This window comes from Perca fluviatilis, chromosome 10, assembly GCF_010015445.1.
Source record: "Perca fluviatilis chromosome 10, GENO_Pfluv_1.0, whole genome shotgun sequence".
Taxonomy (NCBI): Eukaryota; Metazoa; Chordata; class Actinopteri; order Perciformes; family Percidae; genus Perca; species Perca fluviatilis.
This window is the reverse complement of record NC_053121.1, coordinates 2996471-3023318: the sequence shown is the minus strand read 5'-3', so window position 1 is coordinate 3023318 and position 26848 is coordinate 2996471. Positions and strand designations below refer to the sequence as shown.

The 26848-nt window shown below is 45.0% G+C and overlaps 1 protein-coding gene across 1 annotated transcript in view; it reads right to left on the bottom strand.

Annotated features, from left to right (window-relative positions):
- gpc3 (glypican 3) overlaps window positions 1-26848 on the bottom strand; it is a 138141-nt gene that overhangs the window by 55803 nt on the left and 55490 nt on the right. Inside the window, exon 3 of the mRNA XM_039812954.1 lies at window positions 1778-2463. Coding sequence (XP_039668888.1) covers window positions 1778-2463 — 686 coding nt within the window. The remainder of the gene's footprint in view (window positions 1-1777; window positions 2464-26848) is intronic.

The window sequence follows — 26848 nt, the reverse complement described above, 5'->3', positions numbered from 1 at the left end:
AGACACATTTTAACCATTTATTTATGTCCACATGAAGACCTCTTGTCTTCGTGTCCTAGGCTACCAAATATGAAAACGAGTAGTCCGCACCTATAGCCTAGCTCTGAGATGGTGTTTAGGAGTGGTTTGGGATTATTTAACTACCTTGGTGTAGAAAGCCTCCTCCATGCTGGAATCAAAGGTGCAGCCTACCTCCAAAATGTCCACCTCACTGGACTCCTCATTGATAATAACGACATCTGGCGTATTGGCAACCAGGTGTAAGAAAGTACTAGGGTTACTGTTGAAGTGCTGAAACATGGATGGTTTTACCTGAGAATGTTTGTACATTCATACTGAGGGTGGAAATGGTTTGATATGTCTTTCCCTTACACTTTACACACACACACACACACACAGTGAGCAATTTCCCCTAAGTCAGCTATTCATGGATGCAGCCACGCCCTCACGCTGTAGAGCAAGTGAGGTCAACCTGTGTGTTAATAAATGATGGGTTCTGAGTGGAAACCTGGTCACCGCGGGGATTCAGGGTGTGAGAGTGAAAAGTTCAGCAGATATACAGAAGCAAAGCACATCCAGCTCTGTAACTCTGGCAGAAAAAGGTCTTCATATTTCATGAGCACTCCCCCTGACTGGCTAAGAACAAACTTGACGGTTTTATTGGAGTTGAAACCACACATAACGGGTCACCGCTGCTGAGGAGTGAGTTTTAGCGAGACGTGCTGAGAGCGCTGTCTGTCTGACTGCCTCCCTCCCTTTCCTTGCTATTGTTTCCCGCTCTGTATTTAGTTCAGTCCAAGGTGCATGTTTTGCTCTGAGTTTGCGTCCGTTGTAGCTGTGTCTAGTCGTTTGAGATTTCTTTTTACAAGGTAATGTCTTCTTTGTTGGAGTGAAAAAAAAATGTAGCCTGGATAACTCATCCTCCCTGACTCAATAAAAGTCTTCTGACCTGAAATGAATGTGGTATTTATTTCATGTTCTTCTTCATTTTTTTTTCAATTGTCAAGACGGAGGATAAGATGAATGTTATAACATTATTACATCCATATCTGGAAGTGTTGTGAACTGTAAGCAGTGCAGTGTTTTGGTACCCTGGAGCACAATTTGAATTTGCTCAGCGAGTCACTCTGGTATTCAGTAATGATGCTCATTAACTAGGCCCAGAGCCCGTCTACGCCCCTTATTAGACATTCTCTGCTATGCCCTTGTAGCCGAGCTGCACCAATCACATCGGTGTATCTGATATAGACGGGCCAGAGGCGAGCTAAACAGATGACGACAGCGCTGCGACGTCGAAGTCATTGGTAAACGTTGCAAGATGGCTACGGATGAACACCAGTTGTTTGAAACGGCTTTGGCCGCCACAATGAACGAGTTAGACTTGGCTTTTTATCTAAAAGAGGAACAGAAGAGGGCGCTCGAATCGTTCCATGGCAAGAAGGACGTTTTTACTGTTTTGCAGGCCGGATACGGCAAGAGTTTATTCTACCAGTTAGCTCCGCTGGTAGCTAAGGGCTTAGCGAAAACCCACTGGTGGTTGTTGTGATTGGTCGTAGCGTTATCCAATTGCGTGCAGTGAGATTTTAAATTGCATGCTTGGTGCCGCCCCTCGAGTTGGGCCATTTTCATTACTCACCGCCAGACCCTTAATCTTTCAGATTTGGGTCTAGAGCCGTCAATCTCATCTCTAGGAACACACTCACACCAATGCAGCCCCTTGTATTTTTCAATGCAGTGCTGTGTGTATGTGTGCACTGTATGTGTGTACTGGACTCACCAGGGCAGTGAGGCGGGTGCGTTCGTTCACAGCGTGCTTGAGAGCCAGTTTGATCATTGAAGGCAGTCTAAGAACAACAGCCTCCATGTCCTGCTCGCCCCTCATGGCACCGGCCAGCTTCCCCAATCCGTCCACATAGGTCCTCCAGTGAGGCTGCACCTCGGCCGCTCCCCCCAGGCAGCCGTGCATCACCGCCTGACAGAAGCCTCTGCAGGCTGGCGGCCCCAGCATGCCCTGGCAGTGCGGGCAGTACCACAGCCTCAGCAGGGCCCGGCTACAGTCCCGGCTGGGCCGCAGGTGGTCGGTGGTGTTGACAACCTCGATGCCCAGGTTCAGCGCCTGCAGAAAGACTCGCGTGGCCAGGAGGGAGCGAGACAGACGGGTCATCATCAGTTTGGGATAAGGGCCAAATGCTTCGGACTCCTTCCAGGCTCCTTTTACACACTCCTCAGACAAAGAGGATCCGCTGCCGCCCAGCAGGCGGCGGTATGCCAGCGGGAAGAGGCGGCCGTAGAGCACCGCCACCATGTGGTCCACTGTGGAGTCAGAGCCCAGGATGTAGAGCGACATGTCCAGGAAGAGCTGCCCCACGGAGCTCTGGGCTCCACCTCCCAGACCTGGGAACTCGGACTTCAGCATGGCCAGGGTGAAGTTACGGCCGTGACGCAGCACCAGGTCAAAGGCCTCTGCAAGAAAAGCAAGACGGCAACACGAAAAAGAGTCAGACGGGGTGAAAGTCAGGCCACCTTTTCAGAAATCTGTTGCATTCAGCAGGTAATGATATGCCTCAGTAATCACAACAACTACGCTAAGCTGTCAAAAAATAGGCAGCAATTTAGCTCGAAATCAAACACTCGAATAAATGCCCCCGCAAACATCCATCCCAATCCTTAATGATCACAGTCAGAGAAAACTTCCCACGCACAGCCTCTCTTTCCCTTTTGACATTTTTTCTCGATCTGTTGTTTTCTCTAATAGGACTGCTCAGACACGCACAGGACACAAACACACACACAAACACACACACACAATACTGCAATAATAGACGATGGCTTGGAATATAAAGAGAGCAATGCTTCTGCAACAGACGAAAAGCAAGATCTTTGGTTAGACCTTTGAATACAACCAAAGCACGGTGAGAACAGAGCTACAGAATCTTCAAAAAGTCCCTTTAAAAGAGAAAATCTCAATATATTAGTCAAGCGGGAGAGGCATGAGGATGTGTGCGGGTAGGAAAGCATACAGAGCATGGGGACACCAGGGAGGGGCACGTGGCCCGATGTGAGAAGGGAAAATAATCAGTGGCGTTTCAAGGCACAAAGTGAAGTCTTATCAACAAGGTGGCACAAGAAAGCGAGAGCTCTATCATCGACCCGGTAGCAAAATGAGTGGGGACCCGACAACAGAGGGGATTTAAAGCTCCATTACTGAACTTAGCAGGGGAGCTGAGAGGAAGTGAAATGAAGCTTTGGACAGGAGAATAGCTGGGGATGCCGGAATCCCATTTATAACGCAGCTAGTCCACTACATCACTTTGTTGAGAGTGATAGCCACAACTGCTTTGAGAGGGCGGGTTGGGGGGTGGGGGGGAAGCACTGGTTCAGGGGACGTTAGAGGAAGTTATTACTTTTTTGTGCTACAAAAGCTAGCCATTTCATCTTTGTTATTTCATTTTTTTTCTTGCTTGGATAGTTTAATTTCTTTCTCTTCATGCTCCTCCGAGGTCAAATGAGGCTTGTCAGCCCACGCGGAGCTGTGGGTCCTCGGACAGGACTGAGGAAACATGTGACACCTCCGTCTATTTCGTGTGGAACGCGTAATGTGTTTTTCTGTGTGCAATTTCAGGCACATGAGGAGGTCCGTATGAGAAAATGACAATATCTGAGCAAAGGAAATGAACATCCCTCCGTCTCTCTGACTAACTGCTGCTGGGTGCATTTTTATCTAACTTTTGAAAGAAGAATTAACACTATCTGAACAGACGCAAATTAATTCTGGGTGGTGTGAATTGAGGCGAAGACACATCCATATGAGATGAAAATGTTTTCATATTTTAAAGCTTTATGGCCCAATTCATTAACTTATAAGATTGTCAAGCAGGAATTACGGCCCATATTTATGTTTATTGTTAGGTGGCGCCGCTGTAATAATTTTGACGGGAGCCAAGCAGGAAGACATGTTGCGTGGTAGGCTATTAAGACCCAGAAAGTCCCTTAAGGATGGGTGGGAGGGTAGGTGGAAGGGTTAAACAACCACAGGACTTTGACCCAGGAGGCTGGCGTTCGCGTCCCGTTTTGAAATCCGTTTGAAACTAAAGTCACGTTCTGCGCCAAGTGTGTAATTACGTCATGTATCACACAAAAGTGAAGTGATTTTAACCCAAACCGTAATTCTTTTCCCAATTTAACCACCTTCTTTGTGCCTAAATGTAACCCAACTGCGACCGTTTCACAATGTTAACGATGTCTTTAAAACCATGCTGTGAGGACGGAAAATGCTCCTGAGGGTCGCATTTCCTGCCTCCGCTCAGGCCGCTTATTTATGAAACGTGTTGTACTCGAGGGTAGGAATAAGCGATGTGGTTGTTTGGTTAAGAGGACTTGTTGGAACTTAAATAGAAAATGAAAGGGGAAAATAATAGAAAGAAATGGATTTTCTGGTAATCTTTGAGCTCAGTCAGTACATACTGCATATGCACGGACGCTATCTACAGTACACAGCGTCACGAGATCACTGTTTGGGGTGAATAAACACAGACAGCACAAACACTTAATACTGCAATACACAAGGCAAAACATTGTTATGAACACCTTAAACTAACTTTGCTTTTTGGGGTTACTAATGCACTTAGTAGCACTTTAGTATAGTACAGTATCAATTCATTCTGTTTCCAGTGTTTATTCCAGTGCCAACATGTACGTAAAATAAATATAACAACATGGAATAAAATAAGTAGTGAAAAAAAAAGAGGGGTAAGGTGCACAGTTCTGAGATCATATATACATATACAAAAATAAATATGGTTTTATGTGTGATATGCAGTGTGGCTTATTGCACATTATTTGAATATTGCCCAATAGTGGTGATCATATTCAATGAGTAATAGATATTGGACAATGAGAGTAATGATATTGCACAGTATACCGATATTGTACAGTAATGGAATTGCACAGTATTCAATATTATCAATACTATTAAATATTAAGTATTGCACAGTAGGTGAGTAGAAGAAAGTCTTAGAGGGTTAGACTGTGAAGTCAGTGCATGTGTGAGTTCAAAATGGTTATGGCTTTTGAAAAGAAAAAGTATATATATATATATAGATATTGTTTTATATATATATATTTTTATATATATATATATATATACTGTATATATTTTTTTATATATACACACACACACACATATAGATCTGTGAAAATTCTATGATGTTGCCTTGTACATTTTCACTGCGTCACTGTAAGTTGCTATTAAATAATGACTGGCTCAAGAGAATCTTGAAGAAGGTAGGCAAATTTCAATACACTATTATTCTGCAATACAATAGCAAACTGCAAACTACATAAAGGCAGCCTGTGGTTGTAAATGTCAGTGTGTGTGTGTGTGTGTGTGTGTGTGTGTGTGTGTGTGTGTGTGTGTGTGTGTGTGTGTGTGTGTGTGTGTGAGTGAATTTGAAACTGGGTGAAAACAGCATACATGCATAGCGAAACAGTTGCTGGGTGAAAAAGGGTTATAAAAAAAACATTTGAGGATGTTTGGGTGAGTGTGAGAGGATACTCGGGAGCAGCGCACATCTGTTTAGATTTCCAGGCTACGGCTGTCCTGCTGCGACTGCGAGGCATTTCCCTCTGTGATCAATAAGCAGACAGATGTACAGATTGCAAGTCGAGACAAGGAGACAGACTGGGAGGTGGTAAGACACACCACCCACACACACGCACAGAAAAACACACACTATGTAGAAATACTAAGTACTCTATTCCTGGTAATTCAAACAATATTTAGTTACTGGGGTGAGAAAATGCACATCCTCCTCAAAGCTATTTGCTTGTCCTTTTCTCGGTTTCTGTGAAAGCCTCTTACATCTGACCCTGTGATTCTGCTGCAACCTGTAGTATCTCTTACACCCTTAAGAGGAGAGGAGAGCCACTTTGTAATGGTGAAGAGAAAGACTAGAGGGCTCTTCATAAATGCAATTCAATGGCTCTAAGTAGCCTGGGTCATGGCAAGAACCACTGGGAGCCCATTTCCTGCGCATGCTGCTCGCTCTCTTTTATCAGTGAAAGCCTGCGCAGGATCAGGTATCCTCTAATGGAGGGGAGAAAGGGCTGTATGTCAGGGGGGGCGGTGACATTCTGGATACAACTGCAGGAGGTCAAGAGCACACATTACCAAAGCGGGAGCCCGCAGAAACATATTAGGCCATGCTTAAAATTAGCAGTAGCATTTATTTTGTCAGTGTCACAGATGGAGACACAAGGCTGGAGAGCTGTTTGTCCTCTGAGACCGAAGGCTTTTTACAGACACATCAGCAGTACAGAGGGAAACGCCTCTCCTCTTCTAACTCTGCCCACTTATTTTCACCAGCCAGATACTGTTTACTCCAGGGAGTTTAGGCCTCTTATCTTCCTTGTGCATTAAAATTAAAATATGGATATCCGCTAAATTAACTCCAATATACAACAGTCTTAAAGAAAATAAGACTGAGGTTGTTGTGAGGATTTAAGTGCCTGTGTAGATGCTCTTAGTAATTTAGGATCTTACATTCGTCCATCTGCCAGGAATCTGGGTGTGATTGACAGTGCTTTTAAATTTGAAAAACTGATTAGTTCTGTTGTAAAAGCCGGTTTCTTCCAGGTGCGACTGTGAAGCCCTAACTGCCACGCAAACATTTCAAAAGAGTAATTCATGCATTTATTACGTCTCGACTAGACTACTGCGACTCTTTATACGTAGGATTGGATCGTCATCTCTTCGTCGGTTACAGTTAGTCCAGATTAATGCAGCTGCTCGGCCTCTAACTGGGACCGCAAACCGTGAGGACATTACCCCCAGTTTTAGCCTCGCTCCACTGGCTTCCTGTCCGTTTCAGGATTGATTTTAAGATTTTATTGCTTGTTTTTTTAAGATTTTAAATGGGTTGTCGCCTTCTTGCTTATCGGAACTTTTACATATTCGCACTCCTGTCAACGCCCTGAAGTCGTCCAATCAGATGCTCCTCGATTTTCCCAGATCCAGGTTAAAAACTTTTCAGTGGCTGCTCCAAATCTCTGGAATAGTTTACCTATTTAAATAAGAACTGCTCGGACCGCTGAGACCTTCAAGTGCTTACTCAAAGGGGCACTATGCAGTTTTGGCAATTTCTTCACTGTTTTCTGGCTTTTTGCTGGCAGGTTTCTCTGTAGAGCTCCCCATACAGCTTCAGAATAGATATTTGGCAGATCCTATGTTTACTCGTGCTAATAAATAAAATTGAACTTGAACTTAATCAGGCACTCTATCACATTGTCATTGATACCGTAAATCTGCAGTGTTACATCGTGAACGTTTTATCATAACACCTACTTTCTCCATCATGTCATCAATCAAAGCCCCCGATTAAAGTGTGATCAAGTCCTGCAGATTCCAGGTAGTCTAAAGTGTAAAAGAACTCTAATAAATCTGTGTCACAGTGAGGTCACTTGTTTCTGACACCTCAAAGCTCTAAGTGACTCCTGCTCTGAGATAAAACAGGCTTTTCACATAATCTATGAATGGCCTGTCAAATGAGCATATTTGATGTCCGTGAGGCCGTCAGTCTGGGTGTTGCAGAAGTCAACTCTGAAGCTCATAACACACCAGACTGACTGACTGACTGACTCTGGTTGACATGCTGCGGAGGCAGACATGCGCCCTCATCAATCAGCGGCCCATACACCTATTATGCCCAGGGGAGGAAAACATCAATAAATTACCCAGCCAATGAGACTAATCCATTTGGCAGAGGGAGTGTCACCTCTAGCCGCCACAGAGATGGATGGAGAAGCCGCTTCCACCTGGTCCCGGTGATAGAAACAGTACCTGTCCAGGACTGGCAGGAGGGCCGGAGGGCCATTCACAGAAACACATGCCAGCACAGCGTGTGTGTGTGTGTGTGTGTGTGTGTGTGTGTGTGTGTGTGTGTGTGTGTGTGTGTGTGTGTGTGTGTGTGTGTGTGTGTGTGTGTGTGTGTGTGTGTGTGTGTGTGGGGTGTGTGTGTGTGTGTGGGTGTGTGTGAGAGAGCTGGAAACCTTGTATCTCCAAAGTGCCACAAAGGCTTATTGATTGCGAACTTAAGACTGATTGAAGGGGCTTTATAAAGCCAACAGTGGTCAAAATGTCTTTTAATGTGCCAGCAGTCAGTAATAAGGGTTTACATTAAGCATACAGAACAGGGCTATTTCAGTAAACTAAAACGAAAATGAGCAGTGAAGAATATTTTTATTTAACTGAAACTAAATAAAAACTAAAACCTTCAAGAAAAATTAAAACTAAACTAAACTATATTGCCAGGTTAAAAAACTATGAACGTAAATCATTTCAGTTTCTAAGCTATGATATTTCACTAAAGGAGACAGCATGAATTTGAGATGGTGCTGTGCTGTAATTGTTTATGCACATCGGACACTAAAGTAGCGCAAAGATTAAACATTAAATATCATGGCCTTGCTCCAACAATGTATTTTGTATGTGTGTGTAGCTACATAATTCTGAAACATTATATATAGCCTACCTGGCCCTAACAAAAACAAAATAAAACTACTAAAAAAAATATATATATATATATATATATATATATATATATATATATATATATATATATATATATATATATATATATATATATATATATATATATATAAAAAAATAAACTAAAACTTGCAAACACACTCTGAAAACTAACTCAAACTAAACTAAAATGAAATCCAAAAGTCAAAACTAAAATGAAATAAAAACTAATTGAAAATTCCAAGCTATTATAATCTTGATACAGACGTGCACAGGCTGACACTCCCACAAACCTCCCAGCATGCTTTTGCATTCAATGATGATTTTATTTATGCCTGCATGTTTGCAACAAAAGCAGCATCTGTTCATTGACTGTGTAAACAATATGTTGTCTTTCCAGACACATTTCACTCAGCTCCTACAGAGCGACCTGCCCCAGGTAACCGGAGAGCTGCTCCACCTCACCAGCTGCTATTGCGGGACCGGCGTGTGTCTGAATCCGGGTGCCCTGCGCTTATGGGACGGCGGCGGCGGCGAGGCAGGGCGGGGAGGGGGTGGTGGGGCTGATTCCAGGAACAAAGCAGACAGGATGCTGGTAAGGCCCAGATAGCATCACCAGCAGACCATGAGGGCCAATGGACAGCGGGGCAGAAATGAGGCATGTATTAGGTTACTCCATCTGTTAGGGAGCACCCTGTCTCACACACATACATGCATGCACACAGACGTACACAACGCAATCACACAGTGCACAGCAGTAGCCAGGTGGCGACAGTGTGGGCGAACATTTGGCAAACCGTAGCAGGAGGGCAAGGTGTGAGTCAGGTGTCAGGACTACAGCTATACACACACACAGGCAGATTTTTGGTTTTCACTCATTTATCTGCCTGCCAATGAGCTTCTGGGAAATGTTACTCCACAGCTGGATAAACAATTAAACAATGAAAATCCATCCACTGGTCTTATTACCTGTAGTCTGCTCCCCATAAACAAATGAACTGAAGAGGTCGGTCTGATGTCACATTTTCAAAATACCAACAGTTTTGTTTATTTTGAATTGATGTTTTTTTTGTTCAATTAAAAATAATGCACAAAGGGTAAATCCAATTTATAATAACCTGGGTATTTTGCCCCCAAAGAATAATTGTATAAATGCCACAAACATCCAACTAAATGCTGGTATTATCAGTGAGAATAATACATCTTTACTGAATGGAGCATATTGTCAGGTCAGGCAGAGCATCAGCTTCTTTATTCACGAATGTTAAGTTTTTCAATAAGAAAAATGCAATTTCACATAATTTTGGACCGTTATTAATACCATACTTCTTCTAAAGAGCAGAGCATTTTCAAATTTAACTGTATAACAATTTACTCAAAATGGTTAATTCCTTTACATACTGTAAGTGTGTCACAACTTAGAAATAGCAGGTTTGGACCCAAAACACGGACTGGAAAAACAAGAAGGCAGCAGAAGGATCTTTGAGGATTTATTATTTAAAAAAAGAACTGCTGAACAGAACGTGTCCAGAGGTAGACAAGCACTAGAATCTCAATATCAATATCTGTCAACCAGCAGCAAGAAGATCCAAAAGAAAAAATCCAACACAAAGGCAAAACTAAAGACTCGGAAAAACAAAATGACTGGGAAGGTAGTGTGGTTCGACGATGGCTCATTTACCGGATAAGTTCCACCGGATGTCCCTCACTTACCGCTTTCTTTGCGTTTACTTTAAACTCCGGTCGCGGCGAGGAACCGGAAGCTCTGAGCAACGTTACACGCTGAAAAAGGCAAGTTTTGACGAAAATTCGGATCGTGCAACAGAGATTTGGACTTGAGTCTGAGACTCGGACTCGAGTCGCACTTAAGTTGCACAAACAGCTGACTTTAGACTTGACTCGGACTCGACCCAAAAGACTTCAGACTTGACTCGGACGCGAGCTTCGAGACTCGTCGACAACCGGAGTTGTGCCTTTTCTCGATAGTTTTGCTTTCAATAACTTTGTAAACTGTGGCAGTAAGCGATCAGCTACACCAAAAACTGGCACCAAAATAAATGATGCCGGATCAACAACGTCGAATTTCATCAGGCATCTCCAAACGCACCCAGGCAGGTACATTTAGCATACAGTATATTGTCACAGCTAACCAAGCTAACCATCGCAAAGTGTTGTGCTAATTCTAGGAACAGGCAAATTGTATCTTTATAGTTAGTAGTTGCTGAGGCTCAGACATCCATGGCGCACAGGAGGTGGAACGCACGGATCCATCTCCCCAGGAACAAATGCTGTGTCGGGGGGGGCCAACTCATGTGATGTGTAATTGATCCTGTGGATGATTTGTAGGCTATTAAGTGAACAAGGTGTACCCGGTCCACCAAACACTGGGCTTGACCGTCTTGACTCTCTTCATTCTGGGAATGGGATGCTTCATGGTTTTATTTTGGACTCAATGATCTCAATGTCCATAAAATACATCACCTCATTGTAAGTGATTGTAAAATAAGCCCAGGCAGGAACAATGAGCCACATCCTCTTATATCCTAATAAAAGACAGGAAGCACTGGACATGCACACAGACCAATACTGCCGGCCCCTCCTGATACAGATTACGCCAGACTGCTTGCTCTGCCTTCATATTTCTGTCTTCCACCATAGTCTCCATTGATCTCTGGCGCTGCGGTCCTTGCCCAGGTCAAAGTTGAGTCGTGCTCGATCTCAGAGCGGCAAACGGGCGCGGTCAGAGGACACGGTGTACAGCAGAGGAGAGGACACAGTGAAGGTGTGAAGGACGAGAGGGCAAAAGTGAACGGGAAAAACCCAGCAGAGAGCTGGAGGGTAGAAGGAGGAGGAGGGGGGGTTAGTGAATAGTGCCAGAACGCGTGGAGAGAAACATTCAGCGAGGCAGGCTTTGAAGCTGCGTTCAAAGGCAGCTGGAGTCAAGCAGTGCCAGAGCTGCGAGACACATCGCACACCTCTCGCCAAAACTCAGCCACGGGTTAGAGAGACCTGACACCCCAATCAAACGCTCGCCTCGCAGACAAAACACACATACAGTAGGATACATCTGCGGACTCAGAGGAATCTCACTACCACTCAGAAGTGAAAGGCTATTCCAATAACGGATTCATTTCCAGCACGCAGGCCGAGACCGAGAGACAGGACACACAAACACACACCGCCACACAAACCCACAGCTCGAGCCAGCAGCTCATCCAGAGTGGAGACAATCTGAGAGGAGATGAGAAAGGTCACGACAAACACAGCTTGAGTACTCCACTCCAAATCAAGCATCCTCGCTCTATTAATCCAATATGCATCTCTAAGTAGATCCTGTGGTTTAGGATGAATGCACTCCCACTCATTCGCCCTCAGTCCATCTTTTATGCTCGCAACGCATCACGCCCATGCATCGGCTTAATTCTGCACATCTCGCTTTCAAACAGGGGCAAATGTTACAGAAGAAATATTAGCATTGCCATTTCACAAGGTGGTTAAATGGTAAGGAAAGATGAGATTCTTTCCCTTTTTGAAGTCGGGCTTTAAAGACATAAAAGAGCAATGGACTGTACTGAAGTGAAGTGATAAAGAAAAGCAGCGAGGGGATACAGAGTGTTTTTGAAGTTCTTGAAACAGATGGGTGCACAGTGTGAGTTAGAGAGAGAGAAACAAGAAGTGTGAGAGATGGAGAGAAAGAGATGGAGTAAAAAAAAAAAAACAGTGCGGGTGCGGGAGGGATTGCGAATGTGGAGCCGCAGAGTCGCTACAAGACAAAGGACTTTCAGCGGATTAAAAAACGACGTTAGAACTATCATGTCAGATACCCGTCCCCTGTGTCCGGCCTGCAGCCAGAGGCTCCGCTGCTCTCACAGCGCTGTTGGAGTCAATGTGAACCCTGCAATATCAGAGGTTAATATTAAAACACAACTTACTACACTCATTAAGTTACACTCGACCCCCTTGATGCTTGCGAGTGTGCATGTGCATGGCTGAGAACAAATCCTACCTTCCTTCTTAATTAATACAAGCTGAATTTAATAAAAGATTAGAAAGGCCAGTGCTTTGCTGTTTTAATAATTAATACTGAGTTATATCAGTTCTTTTCTGCTATAATGATACACAGTACGTGAGATGTACTGTGGTGTACTGCTGCTGCAAGATTACTTGAAGATGACTTATCCTTGTCATGAGTGTGTATGTATGTGTGTGTGTGTGTGTGTGTGTGTGTGTGTGTGTGTGTGTGTGTGTGTGTGTGTGTGTGTGTGTGTGTGTGTGTGTGTGTGTGTGTGTGTGTGAGAGAGAGATTGTGTTTATAATTGACTGCCTGAACCCCTGCGGGATGAAGGACATCAATGACAGTTTCATTACAGCCTGCAGAGTGCAGTGTAAGGGCTGCAGTGTTTACTGTATCTCTTCCTCGTGACAATGTGGGTTCAAATGTGACTCATAACACTGAATCAGCGCGTTTGAAGGACCAGACTAGAAACTTCTAGTTCCAAATTAACGGACCATTCCATTTTCAGCAGGGGTATTTCAACTTCAGCCTTAACTTTGTGAAAGGAAGGATGGCCTCAGGGAGAAATAGCATGTCAACAGACTTTGATGTGGAACATGAAAATGTGGAGCTTTTTTACCGGCAGCACTAATAAAAGAAGAAAAGCTCTAGCTGAGCTTTTTGTGGCTGGAAGAAAGTAACCTTAACTAAGGCTGTGAGATACAGGAAGGGAAGGAAATGTTGCAGTTCAGCAACAGGCTGCAAACTCCAGCTCACAGGTTATCGGTTTAGCTGTCACTGAGGAGGGACTTATCAGGACTGGAATGCGTGGTCCGGAGGGCACAGAAAACCAGGCAGCCAAGGAGGAAAAAGATCAGCGGGAAAAAGTTGAAATGGCCAGAGGCTATTAAAATGAGGGAGCAGGAATCGATTTATGCTAAATTTAACAACTGGTGTTTGACAGATCGACTGAGAAACAGTAAAAGTGGGAAAGTTATCAGAGTAAAGAAAGAGCAGAGCACTTTGGAGTTTGTGAAGAGAAAGGAGGCAGCTGTCTCAGAAACAAAAGGAATTTTGGGAAACACGGCAACAAGTCGAAAAAGAGCGAGTGCAAAGCAAATCAGACAGCTGGCGGAGCTAGACTTCAGAAGATGACAGAGAATGCATCAGTGTACTGCTGTTTTTAAGTGTAAAGTGGAAGAATCCCCGATCTCACTGACGACCACAAAGGATGCCAGGCAGAAACAAAGAAGAAGAATGAGCTAAGACATGCAACTTTGCATTTTGCTCATTTAAAATTCATAAAATCATTTGACACTAACTCCTCTTCATGGAGAATCATAAAGAGAACATACAATCTAGTTAGGTTTCTCAATATTTATCAGCTTTACAACACATTTTTTACATCTATCCATAGGCGCCGATTTATGTTTTCCTCCGTGGGTGCTCACGGGCATAGTAGTCAAAAAATGTTTGCATTTCAGAACCTTAGGAAATGGACAGCAGTTGACACGAACACACACGCCTATTAACTCGATAAGAAAGTAGGCTATCTTTCAACTCAGGACAGCGCCATTTCTCACAAATACAGATAGGATTGGAGATGAAAAGTTGAACTGACACGTAACCACAATCAGCTTCGTGGGAAATTAAGAATCAACACCACTTGTCTAGTAACCTAGGCCTAAACATGAATTAGTAGGCCTGGGCCTGGCTATCGAAACCAACTGGATTAACAGAGCTAGATTCATTCTACCTGACCTTAAAAAACTTGGCATCTTTCTAAACAGTTGCATAACCAGAGAAGAGGTAAAACACGGGTATATATTGAAGATGCATCATGCACTAAGTGGGGGAATGGAGGGGGGGGTCACTAAAAGAAGTGTTTTCATCCGAGAGACGCTGTGATTGGTGGATAGGATATGGAGCCGGGCACTGACAGCGACATAACCAATCACACTATGACAGACGCTCCACTTAGCACCAACTGCAAAGTTTAATTATAAATGAATGTTGCCTACTGGCATTCTGTATCGGCGCCTATGCATCTATCTATCTATAAATTGGGATATCTGTTTGCGTGCCCCACACAACCCGTTCTCACTCCGAATTCGTAAAATACGGACGTTTGGACACTGGCTGTCATCATCTGAAGCGACGAAAAAGGCTTCCTTCAGCGTGTTTGTAGAACGTACCGGGGAGAGCAGGCAGCTACATGGGGTTTAGAGAGTAGTATGTAAGGGGGGAATTGCACATAAGTAGGTTGGTTGGGGGGGTGGATGGGTCAGACACAGGACTTTCACCCAGAAGACTGGGGTTCTTGTCCCACTTGTCACGTTTCCTAAAGTCGTTTTCTTCTTTAACCATCCCGCGTAAGCCCACCCACGACCTTTTCCTAAACTCAACCGTCCCGTTCCCGCGTGTCACGGAAACGTAAGCCAACCCACGAGCTTTTTCTTAACATAACTGCGTCAAAAGGGACGCCAATAGTCACGACCAAGCTCGTTTACTTAAAGCGCGTTATATAACGCTAAAGGAGACTTTTTGCGTCAATAACAACGACAAAGGCACCTGACCAAGCGTCCATATTTGACGAGATGGGAGTGAGAACCTGTTGCCCCACACATGCACAGTACAGCAGCGGGGGTGGGGAGTTGCTGAATCCGTACAACGCTAATTGAATGCAGTTCAGTGGCCACAGGTGTCTTGCCAAAAACTGATCATCCACCAAAAACTCATTGCTGTCTACTCTACATGCAAATGATGAAACAGGGGACACACAGCCGAACCGCGACTGATTGAACAGGTTGAGTTTGATAAAAAACAAGTTACAAAAAAAAAACAACACACATCTCATTCACGATGCACTTTACTTATGCCATATAAAACCACCTGTGACCGCACAGTGCGAGTTCTGCATTCCAATGTTTAGTTAAAGTACAAAGAGAGGCATTATCACTCAGCACAATGCACTTCAAGGTGGAGATTTTCAACTCTAATATAATGCTGGATAGTTCAATACATCGCATTTTAATTGTGGTATTTTGTGAATCTGAATCTGCAACGTTCTCTTTCAGGTAAATGTATGTTTCCCTCTGAAGTACAAGTACACAGTAAGTCAGGAGTATAGGCCTGCAGTTTCATATTAAGTGCTTTCGGGTCCTTGGCCGTTTCCAATAGGCATGTTGGGAACGGGCACTGCGCTAGTGTAGCCTAATAAAGCTCTCATGTTGTAGCTGACAGCAGATCAGCCTTCAGCTGCTTTCTTTCATGCTCCTAGATAGTTTTAGATTCTTTGTACCTTTTCTTTTTACCTGCTGTGATCTTGTGTCTGTTAACACTTTATGTCAAGACTTTGTCTGCATTTAGAAACGGTGATGCAACCCTGAAGTTTAGTGTGAAATGCAGAAACACAAAAAGAAGCTGCTGTGAAAAATGGTTGTAAAAAAAAAAAATGACACACTGAGAGAACAAAGCATCGCAGGAGCTTAATTCAGATATGCCATCACGTGAAAAGCCCAAACTGCAAATGAAATTCAACACAACTATAGTGGTGTTTCTCAGGGGTAGTACTGCTGCTATCACAGTGGCAGTGGAACAGAGACCACCAGCACTCACATGGATAAATATCAAGTTTAAGTGACGTTCTGAAGTGATACTGTGCTAATTAGTCAAGAAGAAACTAGAAATCAGGCACTAAATGATAAAATACCGTTCAGCTTTATCTGCTGGAAAAGTGTCGGTGACCCACAGAAAGTGAAAATAAAACAGGTTCTCTGAAGAGGACCAAAATCTGAACACCACATGCAACAAGTGCTCTTCAGCCTCATTCAAACATCCCACACAGGCAACTCAGAAACAAGAAGTCAAGCTTTTGTTTAGTTGCTGCAGCAAAACTGTAAAAGCACTAGAGCTGCATAGATGGAAACAATCTGCCAACACATGTGTTAAGCACCATAACTATCTCTTTCTAATAACAACTTTTGTTATGCTAGAGATAGTGCTGTCAGTTAAACGCGTTATTAACGGCGTTAACGCAAACCCATTTTAACGGTGTCAATTTTTTTATCGCGAGATTAATTTTTGGCCTAGCAAACTTTGTAGTTTTTTCACATGCTGCAACACCACACCGGATCTAGCTGGACCGGAAACACAACAACAGGCACGCCGCACACACTTGTTTGGGCTTGCGAGCCGACCAAAGAGCAGTAGGCTAACGTTACATTTTGAGTGGATGGCGAGCGCGAGACGCCGAAATGGACGCCAATAAGATTCTGAATGGAACATTTACTTTTAAAACGTTGCCAAATGGTTCCATTGACAAGACCAAATTGATGTGTGTGTTTTGTCGTTGTGAACTGAGCTATCATCGCAGCACGTCCAGTCTGAAATACCACTTGATGGCCGAGCACACAGCTGATGGCCGAGCACACAGCTGATGCCAATTCTCCCCCCCCCCCTCGTCAAAGCCAGGCGACAAAAGCACAAAGCAAGCCCATCCACTTTTCCATGTTGATAAGAGCATTAAAATGAGAAACAATAATAATGGGACAAAAAGAAATCAAGGGACATTTAGAATAGATAAAAATGTGCGATTAATTGCGAGTTAACTATGACATTAATGCGATTAATCGCGATTAAATATTTTAATCATTTGACAGCACTAGTTAGAGAACATTAGGGCCTGACCTGACAAAGCCGTAATGTGCTTTGTTTATCGTGTAAATCTGTGAGTATCCTACACAATAGTGAGCAGATGTGAAGAATGTCTACACCTTGGACACTCTGGTTGAACAGATTTTCTGTCAACGCTGTGGTTTTAGTACGTTTCCCTAGTTGTGTGTCATGACGGATGTAATTTTCTTGCTGCAAAAGAAATCTACCTAATTATAAATAAAATAAAAGTTAAGTAACCTGAACCTGTATTTTCAACCATACTGATATTAATTATGTGAAATGACGCGGCGGTCTAAAACTAGCTAATTTAAAATGCAGATATGTAGGCAGCCAGATGCACGACCCCACTGGTATGCAGCTGTGCGTCTGCTGCATATTTAAGTATGCAAATGTGTGCTAAGCCGACGGTATGTCAGGGCGAGATTGTTAGTTTTTCTTCGCAGTTTTTCTGTTACCTAGTGCTCAGAGATCTAGACCCATGGCTCTATTTCCACTTCAATTCTCAGCAGTTTTACATCTCTGAATTGCAACACAGTCAGTGTTGTGGGAAGCAGGTGAGGGAGCATGCTCTTCAATCAATTAAAAGAGACAATGAGAAATTGACACAGCTACAGTAATATTGTTTATAATATAGACTCGAAAGAGGTCATACAGACATAAACCACTGTTTGGGAGCTTTTCAAACTCATGATATGAAATTGTGGTCACAGCAGCTGTCACCAGTGCGGTTAATTATTCCGAGTCATCTGAAGCTAAAATCAACATCGCTGACTGGCAGCTGGATGATAGGGCGCCAAACACCAAAGTGAGTACTCTTCTGTCATTATCACCACAAAATTGTGGCTCCAGTTGCTGGTGACATGTTGCAGTATTTCTTTTTTCTTTGACTGTTTTACTACATTGCAATAAAATATTGATATGGCACCATCCCCAGTAAATGAGTTTAGCGCCCCTGGAGTCTCCTCCAACAAACACATCAGACATCCTGAGAGTTTGGAATCATGTCAGTTTATGAAACCAAAGAGACAAACACTTAATCTGTCAACCAAAAAAGGGAAAGAGGAGGACTTCTGATCTCAAACAGAAAGAAATCCCTTCTTGCCCATGAACCCCTTTTAATGCGCAAGCAAATGTTTTTTCTTAAGCACGATGGCACAGTGGCTGACAAATTATAATAAACCAGCAAATTAACATTGATGAAGGAAGTACATGCATCTCTGTGGTTTTTAAAACACAAGCATGATTGGCACCAAATTCAATCAGCAAAACTACAGAGCACAGATCCCCATGCTGTATTTTGACATCAGAAAAATGCATTTGGCTTAGTACCACTGTGCAGCACAAACATCCTTTAGAGCAACAAACGCAATCGCAATCTGGTTAAAGCCTTTCAACAGGACATTCAAATGTGTTTCACTGCTGTAATTTACCGCAACATTGCATCTCCTGAAAATTGTCATGGCGTAATCTCCCTTTTAAATGCAGCAAGGTGACGAAAGAATTTGTGTGGAAGACATCAGGGGGAAATGTACAACTAAGAGCAGCAGAGAAGATAAGGATTAGGAAACAAAAGCAAACCTCAGACAACAACTGCAATAATGAGACGTAAAGTGGAACTGCAGTCAATACCGTAGTGGTGTGTGGCCGGTTAGCTCAGTTGTTAGAGCAAGTCAAGTCAAGTCAAAGTTTATTTATACAGCACTATTTATACAGACAAGCTGACCAATGTGCTTTACAGAGCAATAGAATATCACACGACAGACAAAACAAGAAAAATTAAAAAAAAATTAAACACTATTAAAAGCAATTGAATAGAAGTGTGTTTTCAAGAGTGACTTGAAAACTGACAAGTCAGAAGCAGAGCGAATATGAGAGGGCAAGCTATTCCATAGTGTCGGGCCAGCAATGGCAAAGGCACGATAACCTCTGTGTTTTAACCTGTACCGTGGTATGGATAAAAGTTTCTGTGTACCTGACCTAAGATCCCTGGAAGGAGTGTATTGCTCTAGGAGCTCGCGATAAATAAAGGGGAGCTTGATTGTTAAGACACTTATAAACAAATAAAAGAATTTTAAAATCGACCCTAAGACCGAAACCGGCAACCAGTGAAGGGAAGCTAAAATTGGAGTGATGTGTTCGTATTCACGAATGCCTTTTAAAAGTCTCGCTGCCGCATTCTGGACTGTTTGAAGACGTGTTAAAGTTGTAGAATTTATTCCGTAATATAAAGCATTACAGTAGTCCAGTCGGGATGATAAAAATGCATGTATCACCCATTCAAAAGCTTGAGGACATAAAAACGGCTTAACTTTAGTCAGCATACGTAAATGAAAGAAACACGAACTGACAACAGAGTTAATTTGTTTATCCAATTTCAAAGAACTATCTATTGAAACACCAAGATTTTTCACACAAGTATTTATAGGTATAGAGAGTGTAAACGCTTCAGGGATATGATTTAGGCTACTTTTAGGAGGACCAAAAAGTATAAGTTCCGTTTTATTTTCATTTAATTTTAAGAAATTAGTAGACATCCACTTCTTTATTTCGTCTAGACAAGCTGACAGATGCTCAGGTGAATTTTTTCCTACCCGTTTAATGGGAACATAAATCTGAATGTAATCTGCATAGCAGTGAAACGACACATCATATTTTTTAAATATGGATCCCAAAGGGAGCAAATAAAGAGAAAAGAGCGTAGGGGCCAGAATTGAGCAGGCACACATAGAAGGTCCATGGTTGGAGTCCGACCTGTGACAGTTTCCTGCGTGTCTTCCCCCCTCTCTCTCCCCTTTCATGTTTGAGCTGTCCTATCTATTAAAGGCAAAAATGACCAAAAACAAAAAAAACAATCTTAGAAACTCACTTTGTCACATGAAGATACGATAAAACAAAAGGAAAATTAAGTCTAAAAAATTTAGGAAATATTGCTTCCCCTATTACTGCTAATAATAATAATACACGTTTTCTTTAAAGAAGAAGTCAGTCATTTGGAAAATAGGCTTGCTATTCTTATGCTAATGGATAAAACACTAGAAAGCCATGCTAGTCGCCATGCTAATAGTCACAATTGCTGTCTGAGTTTCTCTGTATTTTCTGTTTACCGTGCCGTTTGCTCCCGCTTGGCATTTTGTTCTGAGGTTTGAACATTGTGTCATTCAGTTAAGTGTTATTGAATTGAGGGAAACCAGCTCTCAGAGCTTGCTGGCTAACTATCAATGAGAAAGCTTGTCGTTTTGGGCCGCTAAAGGGAAAATAAAAGACGTAATTGTGTCATCACCTGTCGATCAACCGTCTGTAAACCATAGGCTACCTCTTCTGTGGAGGAGCAGTTCATACTCCAACAGAGGAGGGTTAACAGTGGATGATGCAACACATCAACTACAATATCTTCATTTTGGGCTCTCTGTTCATTCAAATGACATGTTTGAACTGTCAAACATGGCTTGCTATTGAATTTTGCATGTCAAAGTTTCCAAAAGTTGAGCTCAACAAAAGATTTGCGAGGATTTATTTTGGGTCCTCGAGACAATGGTGTGAGAATGAGAGATTTAGAAATGACTGAGCCTTTGTGCTCATTAATTAACATGTTGAATCTCATTTGTTTATTCTGCATATGAACAGAAACGGAAAAAGTACAATTTGTGGTTTCATTTACGTTGCCAGTAGAGTGCGGATCGGGCCACATTTTTCTGTCCGAGCCCGGCCCGCGTCCAACAGAGCAGTAACCAAACCCGGCCCGAGCCCGACAGGCATTAAGATATTTATGTCCGAGCCCGACCCGAGCCCGACCCAGTAAAAATCTAATTTTTTTCTCATACTAATGCACTAATGTACATTTGTTTGTGTGGAAAGCTTTTATTAAGCAACTGTAGGGAGGCATTCAGGAATGTCAACAGATGAGCGCACACAGGGCAACAAGCGCCCGTTAATAAGAAAACCAGGGGAGACTCGTTACCTCCAGGGCCGACGTTATAAAATGAATAACGTCGGGGTTAAAATCCCGTTTCTGGGGAGGCAATTGTCAGGGTCCCACCGTCACCAGCACTCACTCCCCCCCCGTCACTCACTCCCCTCATCCGCTCACAATCTCCTCAGTACTGATTACAGACACCTGCACTTCATTACACCACATCATCAGTTCAAAGTACTTACCTGTCGAAGATCTGCCAGTTTGTTCCTGCTCTCTGTTCCTCCTGTTGGATTTTGCAATAAAGCTCAACTTTACTCACCTTCAGCTTGACTCCTGGTCTATCCGTGACAGAAGACCAGACCATCATGCAAAACCCAACGGAACCCGTGGAGAATCCAGCTCGAGATCCATTCACGGAGCTGGTGCAGGCGGTGCGTCAGTCCCTCCTTCCTTCTCCGCCTGTTAATCCACCCACCGTTCCTGATGAGATTCTCCTCTCAGCACAGCGGCATCTACTTCCGCAATCACCCGCTGCTTCAGCTGCTGCTGCTGCCGCGGCGAGTCCCATTGCCAGACCAGCGACGTTCTCTGGAGAAGCGGAGGATTGCAGCGGCTTCCTGCTCCAAGTGTCGCTGTATTTCCAGATGCAAGCTCATCTATTCAACAACGATACGGCCCGAGTGGCTTTCGTGATCTCCCTGTTGTCGGGCCGAGCTCTCCAGTGGGGCCCAGTCGCTGCGGAATTCGAAATCCCACATGGTGACATCCTTGTCGAACTTTATTCAACACTTCAAAGAAGTTTTCAAGCAGGTGGCGGCAGATCTCACCGTTCATGACCAACTCTATCGGCTTCACCAAGGACAATCTTCAGTGAGTACCTATGCTCTTCAGTTTCGCAACTAGCGGTTAGAATGAGACCGCTCTTATCACCGCCTTCAGACATGGACTCAATCCTGATGTTCGCCAGCTAGTGGTGGTATATGATGACACGATAGGACTGGAGAGCCTTATTCAGAAGACTGTTCATGTTTCCCAACGTTTGTCTGCCTGCGAAGACTCTGCCACTGCTGTTTCTCCTTCGCTCGTGGTGCCGACTGCTGTTTCCCCAGCCACCGAGCCCATGCAGGTTGATTCCAACCGTTTGTCACCTACTGAGCATCAGCGCCGTAGACGACTCAGGCTCTGTCTATACTGTGGAGACGGCAAACACTTTATCAGTGACTGCCCCGTTCGGCCCCAGCGCCCAGTGGTGAGTTCCATTCAACTCCCTCCAACGATAGAAAATCTGATTCATACTCCAGTACAAGTATTGACTACACGTCTCTGTGTCACAGCGCAAGCCCTCATTGACTCTGGCTCAGCGGGGAACTTCAGCTCCACTTCACTCCTACAAACGTGAGGGGTCCGAAAACGTCGGAGCAGTCAGGAATTGAAAGTCCACACCATCCAAGGAAAACCGCTGGAAATACGCGTCAGTGTGGGGGAGAAGTGGTGAATCGCCACTTCTCCCCCACACTGACGCTCCGTATAGGCAGCCTACATTCCGAAGAAATCACGTTTATGGTACTGGAAGATTCCACTGCTGAGCTCATCTTGGGACGGCCATGGTTAGTGCAACATCAACCCACCATCGACTGGACAACCGGTGAGATCATCCAGTGGGGAGAGGGCTGTTTTCATACATGTGTCACACCACTGCAGAGGATTCCCCATTCCAGCCCTGTCATGAAACCCTGGTTTCCAGTTTGCTCCACCTCCATCGAAAGTCCCAAGGTCTAACACCAAGTGGAACTACCCGTTGACTACGAGGACTACAAGGATGTGTTCAGTAAACAGCTGGCTACTAAGCTACCTCCTCATCGACCTTGGGACTGCGCCATCGACCTACAACCTGGAGCCATTCCTCCTAAGGGCCGGGTCTATCCCCTCTCCATTCCAGAACAGAGAGCCATGGAGGAGTATGTGAAGCAAGCACTCCAGCAGCAGTTCATTCGCCCGTCTACCTCCCCTGCCACTTCCAGCTTCTTCTTTGTGGCCAAGAAGGACGGGGTTTGAGGCCGTGCATAGACTACAGATCCCTCAACTCACAAACAGTGAAGTTCAGATATCCCCTTCCTCTGGTCCCTGCCGCACTGGAGCAGCTGCCTGGAGCCCGCATCTTCACCAAACTAGACCTACGCAGTGCATACAATCTGGTCCGCATTCGTAAAGGAGACTAATAGAAGACGGCATTTGTCACACCCTCTGGACACTATGAATACCAGGTCATGCCCTTCGGACTGGCCAACGCTCCAGCTGTCTTCCAGGGGTTCATGAATGAAGTTCTCCGGGAGTTCCTCAACAACTTCGTTGTGGTCTACATAGACGACATTCTCGTGTATTCCTCCTCCCTCTCTGAACATCGACAACACGTCCGTCTGGTTCTGGAGAAACTCAGAGAATACGAACTGTACCTGAAACTGGAGAAATGTGAGTTCCACACCCCCTCGGTGCAGTTCCTGGGCTACATCATCGACCAACAAGGTGTCCAGATGGATCAGAGAAAGGTGGACACCATTCGAAACTGGCCTCATCCCTCTACTGTAAAGGACCTCCAGCGGTTTCTCGGCTTCGCCAACTTCTATAGGAGATTCATCAATAACTACAGTCTCATCAGCGCTTCTCTAACCTCGGCCCTCAAGGGGCAGCCCAAAACCCTGTCCCTGTCTCCAGATGCCCTCTCCGCCTTTACACTCCTTAAGGACGCCTTTGCTACTGCCCCCATCCTGGCTCATCCCAACCCAGAACTACCCTTTGTTGTCGAGGTCGACGCATCCTCCACCGGTGTTGGTGCGGTGCTTTCTCAGCGCCAGGGAACACCTCCCAGACTCCATCCATGTGCCTTCTTTTCCAAGAAGCTTTCCCCAGCAGAGCAGAACTACGATATCGGAAATCGGGAGCTGCTGGCCATAAAACTGGCCCTAGAAGAATTGAGGCATTGGTTGGAGGGACCCGATAACCAGTTTGAAGTCATAACTGATCATCGCAACCTGGAATACATCAGAGAGGCAAAACGGTTAAATCCCCGCCAAGCTCGTTGGGCCCTTTTCTTCACTCGCTTTGACTTCCACATTACCTACCGACCGGGCAGTAAGAACGGCAAGGCGGATGCTCTCTCTCTCGTCTTCACCAGTCAGCATCAGAGGAGCTCCAACCTGAACCCATCCTCCCTCCAACCATGTTCGTCAGCCCAATCATCTGGGACATTGATGAGCAGATCACTCAGGCGAACCTTCTCCGTCCCGCTCCGCCGGGTGGCCCCGAAGGAGTAACCTTCGTCCCTCGTCAGTTTCGGACCACCCTGCTAGACTCTGCTCACACTGCTCTGGGTTCAGGACATCCAGGTAGCAGGCGTACCCTCTCGCTCCTCAGTCAACGGTACTGGTGGCCGTCTATCTCCCAGGATGTATCTCGGTATGTCTCAGGCTGCTCAGTTTGCGCCATAACCAACACTCCCAGACGACTACCAGCAGGCAAGCTCATGCCACTTCCTGTTCCACGGCGCCCATGGTCCCATCTGGGAATCTATTTCATGACCGACCTTCCCCGATCCAACGGCCACACCTGTATCCTTGTTGTAGTGGACAGATTCTCCAAGGGGTGTAAGTTGATTCCCTACCCGGACTCCCTACTGCTCTCGTGACCGCAGAGGCTCTCTTCGGCCATGTGTTTCGGAACTTCGGCATTCCTGAGGACATCGTATCGGACAGAGGACCGCAATTCATCTCCAGAGTTTGGCAAGCTTTCTTCAAGCTCCTCGGGGTTACAGTCAGCCTGTCTTCAGGATATCATCCCCAGACTAATGGACAAGCTGAACGGAAGATCCAGGAAATCAGACGGTATCTACAGACATACTGCCACCAGAACCAGGACAGCTGGAGTCGTTTCCTCCCCTGGGCAGAATACGCCCAAAACTCCCTTCGTCAGACCACTACAGGACTCACCCCATTCCAGTGCATCCTGGGATACCAACCACCTCTCTTTCCCTGGTCGGGTGAGCCCTCAGAGGTGCCTGCCGTGAACTACTGGTTCCAGAACAGTGAAAAGGTGTGGGATTCGGCCCACGTACATCTCCAACAAGCAGTACGCCAGCATAAGACACAAGCAGACCGACGTCGGTCCGAAACCCCTCAATATTAACCTGGCCAAAAGGTGTGGCTTTCTACTCGGGACCTCCGCCTCCGCCTACCTTGCCGTAAGCTGAGTCCACGATACATCGGACCTTTCACTGTACAGAGGCAGCTGAACGACGTCACCTACAGGCTAAACCTTCCACCTCATTACAGAATCTCACCATCATTTCATGTCTCTCTTTTGAAGCCCTTCACTGACCCTGTCTCTCCTCCTTCCACAGACCCTGACACCGAGGTGCCTCCTCCTCCCGTTCCTGTCGACGAGGAGGCGATCTATCGAGTCCGCACCATCATGGACTCATGGCGGCGAGGTCCTCGCCTCGAGTATTTGGTCGACTGGGAGGACTACGGTCCTGAGGAGAGGTCGTGGGTACCACGGTGCGACATCTTGGACCCCGCTCTCCTCGTCCAGTTCCATGCTGACCATCCTGATCGCCCCGCCCCCAGGGGTCGGGGCAGACCTCGTCGCCGTGTTCGCCCCTCTTCTCAGTCGTCGGGAGCCTCCTTGGGAGGGGGGGGGTACTGTCAGGGTCCCACCGTCACCAGCACTCACTCATCCGCCGTCACTCACTCCCCTCATCTGCTCACAATCTCCTCAGTACTGATTACACACACCTGCACTTCATTACACCACATCATCAGTTCACCACCTGCACCTCATTAGTCCACCACCTTTATAAGCAGCACACACACACTCACTCCTTGTCTGGTCTCGTTTGTAGCAAGACACTTAGACTCACTCTCGCAGACTACTGTTATCCTGCAAAGTACTTACCTGTCGAAGATCTGCCAGTTTGTTCCTGCTCTCTGTTCCTCCTGTTGGATTTTGCAATAAAGCTCAACTTTACTCACCTTCAGTTTGATTCCTGGTCTATCCGTGACAGCAATGAATGAACTTGGCTTTCAGTCTGGAGTTTATTTCGAACACCGCTACAAAACTTATTCCACCAACTCTGCTCCGGTCACATCTAGGTACACGTCTGCTTCCTCTTTCTCTATCTGTCTTCTGCCCACTTTCCACACACACACACACACACACACACACACACACACACACACACACACACACACACACACACACACACAGAGCTATTTTAAAGGAGCCGCAGCACAATTTTACAACAAATGCCTTATCGCACTAGTGTGACCGAGCCCGACCCATACCTAAACATCATTTCGAAATATCTGTCTGAATCCGGCCCGGCCCGTCGGGTACCGTCAAGCTCGGGTCGGGTATCCATCCTCTAGTTGCCAGGCAACCAGCGCAGGTGCGGGACAAAAGTACTGGGCAGATGGATAAAAACGTATTCTTAAAGAAAGACGTTAGAGCACATGACTCCGTCAGATTGCAGAAAGTCTCCACAGTTAGTCTCCACAGTTAACATAGATTAGAGTAAGTAAATAGAACAGCCAGATCGGTGGGGTAAAACAGTAGTAAAATAGAAATAAATATCACGATTTAAATCATTTTAGTGCTCAAAAAAATTAAATTGTGCTATGTCTGCCACACCAGAACTTTTGCCTTCAGGCGGCTGTGAGAGTCTTGATGAGGTTACATCATCGCTGCT